Consider the following 7,311-nt stretch of genomic DNA (forward strand, 5'->3'; position numbering starts at 1 on the left):
GGTCACGATTCACGAAGATTTCCGCGTGATGACGGAAGATATGGTTCAAAGGAAGTCAAACGAACACACGCGACACCACCTAGATCCGCAGTCACAGTCCTGTCACAATCATGACCACTGTCAAAACAAGCGCGACAGAATATCTGCAAGAGCCAGTCAGATGAGCGCAAAATGTCATGAAGAAATTAGCCTGATTGACCCTTGCTCGAGATCACGTCAACCAAGATGAACGATCTCACAGCGGGCCAGGGACATCCATCAGGGCACAGAACATTTGCAAAACATGATGGATCCGAGGAGAAACGAGAAAGACGGCTGTCTGTAAGAAAGCAAAACTGTTCACGTACCGGCTGCGCGTGGAGGTCACAGGAAAAGCCAGAAACATGGATCGACTCAAGGGAGACTAGCAGCGACGTCAAGGGCGAGATTTGATCGTCCCGGATTCAGACCCACAACAATAGAGGATACGTCGAGAAGATGCACACTCCCAGCCATCAATGACAAAGACGGCGTCCAAGGGCAGCAATCGAAGGAATGGACGCTAACAATGATGATGATGATGTTGTTGTTGTTGAACTGGGGACAATGGGAACCGCGTGCGGACAGAGAAAGCAGCCGGACAGGAGTACGGTATGACTGCTAGGACCAGTCAATAGCGGTCACATTGATACAAAGACCAGTCCCGATCTCTGTGACTAGGTGGTTTCCCGCTCTTGGCTTTTTTTTTTAACTTTGAACAGGGAAGGACGCAAGCATCCTGGTTAATTACAATAATTTACAGCAGGACGGGGAGAAAATGCGGCAGTTGCTACTAGCTAGCGGGCTCTCGGTACTGTCAACCGTACGGAGCACCGTACGACTGCTCCATTGTCTGGATCCACTGTGAATTCTGGCAGCAGAGAGATTGGAGCCTCGAATCAAGACGCAGACAGCTCCAGGGCATCCACCTGCCCGGATCCAGGACGTGTGCTGTTGCTCCCAAAGCGGTAGGCGGAACGCCAATAGTGTTGCATAACACGCATAATAAAGCCCGGTTCCTCTCTCCTTCAACCACGGCGGAATGCGAATCAACCGTCCACGATTCCGGTATGCCAGCATATACTGCTACTCTCGCTAGACTGCTGTCCACAGTCCACGCAACCGACGCCGCTTTCGTTTCTGGTCCGGGGAAACTGCAGACGGGATTGGGTGGCCATTGGGCGATTCAACAACACGCAGGATCCACGTTCAGTGAAAGGGGGAAAACCTGGATGAGATGTGAATGGCTTGGCGCTTGCACTGCCTCACTGCTAAAATTCGGTGATTGGATGTGGAGTTCCCCCAGATCACCCCTTTCGCCTGGCGATTGTCCTCCCAGCGCTGCCCGAAGACAGCTAAGTGAGGCATTTGCGGAGCAAGAAAGGGTGACTCAGGCCAGTCGAGTTGGACGTCTTGGAAGCAGGGTGAGTTGTTCTTCTGTGGTCTTCACAGGCGGGGAATGTTATCTGATTATCAGTCTTTTTAACTCAAGAGCAAACGGCCATCCAGGAGGGCGTCCCGTGCCTAACTGCCCAGTTCCGCGTCCCTGTCGGACTTACGTATCTCCGTGCAGGGGGCCACGCCTGCCCGCCCTCCGTCATAGTTCTTCCTAAGCTTCTAGCGAGATCCTAGTCCTCGACGCCGGTCCACCGACGCATTCAGATTGGAGATGTGGCCGACCCTGGGGCCCAGACTCGACGTTTGCCGATGGCCTGATGGTCCATGGAACCTTGTCACTCGCCCACCACGGCGGCAAAATGTCAGCAGTCTCGACCCGTCGAAAACGGCAGCTTAATATTCTCCCGACGCTCATTACGTTGTATTATGTCGAGGTGTCGTCAGGCCGTCAGGGAAGCGCTCTGGAATCATGCACTATCAATGCAACTCCCTGCAATAGACTCTGTCGTAGTGGAGCTTTACGGCAGGCTAACAGGTCACTAGAGGGCATCGTCCAACCTTACTGGGTAACTAGTTGATAATGCGAACGATAAGATGCTTTCGGCTTAGATGATTATATCATGATGACTTCGTTTGACTGGGGGCCAGAGAGAATCAGTACGGAGTAGTGCGGAGTACTCCGTACTCCGTACACGGCGTATGGAGTATGTAGAGGACCTGCAGCAGTCGTGCATTTCCTCTTGCAAAAAAAATCTGCTTCAAGAAATATATATACGTAGAACAGGTTGCTCCGTTGCAAGACATCGCCTCACCTTCAAAAGAATACAAACTCACGAGTAATGATTGTCCCAGCTCACTCATACGGAGCCATCAGCTTGTTTCCCAGCACTTTGGCCGGGAACGCTTCTTCCCCCAGCACGGTGGTATGAGCCCAGGGCTTCAGGCTGTTCTCACGACGGATTGTCGCCGCGAAGCAATTGCTCCATTTCAGACGGGGGAAATGCTTTGAGACGTCCTCGATGGTGGATGGATAGACGAGATCCGCGTAGGAACCAGTATTGTCTGTTAAAAGCATACTTTGTTCAGACAATGGTATAATATCTATAGTAGTTACTCTCTTCTGAACGAGACATACCAAAAATCGTCGCCAGCTGAAGCAATTGCCCAACGGCAGTGATCGCTCCCACTTCGCACAGATCTTGATGGCGAATGATTGCCTCTGCGATGCTCTCGGCCTGCTCCCGGGGAGCTATGGCGTCTGGTGATGCCGCCGCATCCTGCAGCACATCCAGCGCAAGGAATCCCCCGTAGAACTCAAAGCTCAGGCGAGTCTTCTGGACGTTCTCCTCCGTGGCTCCGATGTCGTGCAGCAGACACGCCAGAAAGTAAGTCTCGTCAGAGAAGTTCCAGCCCGGGAAGCGGTATTTCTTGATCGCCAGACCGTAATGGTACACCCGAAGGGCGTGGTGGTACATGGGTTCGGGGAGGTGTTGGCTGGCGTAGGCTTGGACGCGCTTCGCCAGAGGTGTCGTTGGCACGGGCGTTTCAGCGACGGGGATGAAAGGGGGCGGCGAGGACGGCTTGGGAGGAGAGTTGAGAAGCGTGGATGCAGATGCAGGGACGGCAGTCAAGCCATATTCTGTAATGGAGTTCGAGGAAGACATGATAATCCTTTTTCCTTCTGGTCCTTTGTGAAGCAAGGATCAAGGACAACTGTACGAGGTGATGATGAATTTCTGGGTACTATACTGAACAAGCTTCAGTATCAGGTGATCTGTTTTGATGAACACAAGATTCGAACAAGCCATAAGCTCAAAAATCCGGATTTCGCCATTTTTATACTTCTTTCTTTTTGCTCATCAAGTCGACACACACAACACCTTTGAGGCAAGAAATGCGCCCTGCGTCATTGGAGGTATAGGAAGAGACGCGATGTCGATGACAAGCTCAGGGCGCAGCGGAACGTCGAGATTCGATTCGTCGTCAACCCACCGTGGACGTCCATACGTGCATACAATCGATCATTCTATAGCCGGCATTAATAATTATCTGTGGACCTAGTCACAGCGTCAAACGCAGGGCGGAGCTCGTATCTTCACGCTGAGTATGCACTGCTGAATAGCAATACATGTAGACCGTTCTATTAACTTTCTCTTCCTATGCATTGCTCTAGTCACACTTTCCCCCATCTAGCCATCCTGTCGTAATAAGGATAGATATCCTGAATAATATAATTATGGCTCTGTATGCTTTAAATTGATGGCGATGCAACACGTATTATCTATCTACGGAAGTAAACACTTCCCCCACTACATTAATTGTACAAGATCCAGAGATCCCAGCCCGATTCCGTTGTCATGACCATGCCTGACCCTTCATAGAATAAGAGGATTTTCACATGTCCAAAGATGCAAAACGTATGTATGTGTGACCAAAGAACGTGAATGTCTCAAGTCTTGTCGGACTTCTCACCTCGATTCTCGGCCTTGATATGCCAGATATCGAGTCGGCCTCCGTAGTCGAATTTCTTCTTGCCCTTTGGCAGGGGACTGTTGACCATGGCCGCGCTCGATAATGCCAATGCATCCACAAGCTCGCCCATCCGGTTCGACGCCATGAAACTATCGATCACGCTCTGATCCCTTGCTATCCATATGGATAGGTTCATGCACTGAACAAGAATGTCGCGCGAGAGTTTGAGGCTCCCGTAGTACAGAGCGTTATGATAGTTGAGCAACACTTCAGGAATGTATGTGTGTCGGATGAATTCGAGCTCTGCCGCCTCGGTTTCTAGATACAGTCAGTTCTGTGTTACAAGAAAGCAGTAACTGTGCTTGATGGGGTAGAGTCCTTACCATCCCGGGCATCTGTTAGCACACCATCGAAAAGAGATTCAATGTATGCGCCAGCATGGTCCAAAGCCTCCTGAAGTTTCTCTTTAAGCTCCCGCAAATGCTCTGCGTCTTGTGACCCTTTGCTCCTACAAAACTAGTTAGCGCGATTTAAAAAAAAATAACAAGAGTAATATCCTACCGTTCATGCTCGTCCCAAATGAGTTGAAAATTCTCCAGAGCATCAAATGCAATAGTGAGCTGTTCCAACTCGAGCATGATCTGAGCCTGTTGATACATCTCTATCCGGCTATTTTGAGACTCGGACCCGGCGGTGCTCAGCTGACGCAGCCGTGCTTTCTTTGAAGGGCTCTTTATTGGGCTAGTTGGCTCCGACACGTTATTCTCGAGTCCGTCCTCTTCCAGAAGAGGAGCTTCTGTAATGTCGAAGCCTAATATCTCCCGGGAAGTCTCCGAGAGCTCCACGCGTTTGCTCAATTCTCGACATGCGATCAGACTCCCAGAAGCTGCGTCCGTCGTTAGCGTGAATATTCACTTTACATGAGAGGGTAGAAATAAGACATACCAAAGAATTGCTTATACAGATATGTGCCAAGCTCACAAATAACCGCCCATTGCCCGTCAAGGTATTTGTGCCATTCCAGACAGCGAATTGCCCGTTCATCCTCCGGGGATATAGAAGCCCCGACGAATTTCTTGCTCACAGGCAATATCTTAGGATCGTTTCTCACACCGCGAACAGTTCGTGACAGGCGGATTGTGGAATCGGGATGCTTTTTCTTAATCACATCTGAATGGACCCAATTCCATTGCCGTTCCAGAACAGCCTTCAAATCAATCTTATGCTTTTCGATCAATTTGGCTTGCTTCTTCCTCTCTCGAGGATCGACGACGTCAATCAGAATCCGCGCGAGGGCATTCTGAGACAACTGCGCAGGCAAGAGGGACGCATAAAGTGGGATGGAATCGAGGAGCCCGGCCTGGTGTAGGATCTCGATATACGCAACCACATTCAGTGCTGCGGTCTCGGAGAAATGAGAGTCGGAGCGAGTGTAACCCAGAGACCTCGTAATGATATACAAATGCGCGATAATCCGCAGTGCGTCCCGGTCTTGTGCTGCAATCAGTGCCGAGTCCTCCACATGGGTGGCCTTAACATCCGGAATTAGGTGAGGCTTCCCGGACGCTTTACTGGCTTGCGACGCGGCATTCGCGATGGAAAGGAAGAATGAATCATAATTCTTGCTCAGAATAGCTGCCTGGATTGTACGGTACGGATTGCGAGCCTCGACACCGACGCGCTCGTTGCTCTTCACAGTCTGCAAGAAGTTGTGAACCTCACTGTAGCTCGGAGGCTCAGGCACAAACGGCACATTTGCTGTCGGCGAGTGGTTCAGTTTCCTGGAGAACTGAGTACAAAACTGCCGATAGCGTGAGAGTAGTATGTGGTTGTAGAAGACGTAGAGGTAGTCATCCCAGCTTTGACAAACTTTGTAAGCAGGCTCAAGTTCGCCGCAAAGTAGGGCATATACTGCTTTTTCAAAGTCTTCGGTATTCGGGTCTCGCGCCAGGGCAGAACAGGCTGCTCGCCAAGTGTCCTGGGAGCGGCAGTTCATCATTCGCGTCATGCTGTCATCAACAGGTGTTTTGCCGACAGAAGACCGTTCGTCGACACTTGAGCCGCATAAACTCACAGCGCGCCAGCTTTCCAAGCGCTCTTGAGACCATTCTCGGATCTTGGTCCAGCTTTCACCCTGTCTCAGCATTTTCCAGCAGGTCAACCACGTAGCCCGTTCGTAGAACTGATCTTGTTTCTGCAAACCCTGTTTCTGCCGAATGACGGCATCTGGGTCTAATTGGGTAATCAACGGTTCTTGCTTTTCCGAGCTCAAGAGCGATAGTGTAATCCCCGGGTCGTCTGGTTCTAGAGGTTGAGGCCAGGACCGCAGTCGTTTCTGCCCCTTGATTGTCTCCTTGGTATAGAGCCAACCGTGCGCCCAGAGTCCTTGCCCTCTTTCCGCCTGCGCCTCTAGTTCCGAGATTAAGGAATCAATTTCTTGGCTTGAGGCCCGCGCTGTATGCTCGAGCCATTTCATGACAATGACGCACTCCATTGCATAGTGATCCGCATCCAGAAATTGTTCCCAGATTTCTCGGTCAGAAGAGTAGCGGTGCAAGTTTTGGAACGCCGACTCCTGCGACTGCTTGGCGTGAGCACGAGATGACGGGTCGTCTATAGCGATCAAGTTGAGCAGGATCTCCCAGGTATCCACTTCGAGTTGGAGTCTCTTCAATTCTTCTTCGGTCTTTGGTACGCTTTGGCCGTCCGTCCCGTTTTCACGGCTTGAATTCCAGCCCAGCTTCGCCCGTCGCAATGTATTCTGTTTCGAAATTTCCTGGATCGCATCTTGACTGAGCCGCTGGTAGCCCTTAACAAGTGAGTAGGCGGCCTGGAAGGAACCTATGTCGCCGGGCCGGTGCTCCTGCTGCTTGAAACGGTCCAGCTTCTCCGCAAAGGCTTCCATTTGGCGCGTGACACGGTCGGCAGTACGTCGCAAGGGATGTAAGGCTTGTTGGACTCCCGAAGAAGTAAACAAAGCTGGGGCTGTCGCCTGGGCGCCTATTTGAAATCACAAGAGAATCAGCTTATGCCGCAGCGAATAGGAAAATCGGCTGCTTCAACGCACCATGGTCACTCTCCGCGGATTCCACGCCAGCGTCTTCCATCACGGAATCGGCTCCATTGACATCTTCACCGGATTCCTCAACTTCTTCTTCCTCGTCTTCGTCACCGCCGCCGTCTTCGTCTTCGTCTACTTCTTCTTCGCCGCCGTCGCTTTCTGCATCGTTGATTTCCTCGTCTTCGTCATCGTCGTCAATCTCTATGACCTCCGGCTCGTGCAAAGACGACGGTTGAGATGCCTGAAAACACCGTTTGTAAAGTAAACTTAACAAGCAGCGGAATCAGTGTGCCACTCACGCTTGTAAGGCCCACCATATCTGCACCCTGCGAGGAGCCAACTGACCGAGTCGCTGGTGCCAT

General features: G+C 51.2%; 2 protein-coding genes across 2 annotated transcripts; both read right to left on the reverse strand.

Moving 5' to 3' along the window:
- Window positions 1-2,269: 2,269 nt before the first annotated feature.
- On the reverse strand, window positions 2,270-3,080 carry T310_3514 (HD domain containing protein; the record flags this gene model as incomplete). The annotated part of the gene is made up of 2 exons (XM_013473593.1): window positions 2,270-2,517; window positions 2,552-3,080. 2 exons carry the CDS (start codon window positions 3,078-3,080, stop codon window positions 2,270-2,272), a joined length of 777 nt encoding a protein of 258 aa, XP_013329047.1.
- A 785-nt stretch (window positions 3,081-3,865) lies between these two features.
- T310_3515 (Nuclear pore complex protein Nup107) lies at window positions 3,866-7,311 on the reverse strand (the record flags this gene model as incomplete). Its single annotated transcript, XM_013473594.1, has 6 exons — window positions 3,866-4,206; window positions 4,272-4,396; window positions 4,450-4,774; window positions 4,834-6,888; window positions 6,956-7,190; window positions 7,249-7,311. The coding sequence occupies 6 exons, from the start codon at window positions 7,309-7,311 to the stop codon at window positions 3,866-3,868; spliced, it is 3,144 nt and encodes a 1,047-aa protein (XP_013329048.1).

Source organism: Rasamsonia emersonii (assembly GCF_000968595.1).
Source record: "Rasamsonia emersonii CBS 393.64 chromosome Unknown ctg1118621760072, whole genome shotgun sequence".
Lineage (NCBI taxonomy): Eukaryota > Fungi > Ascomycota > Eurotiomycetes > Eurotiales > Trichocomaceae > Rasamsonia > Rasamsonia emersonii.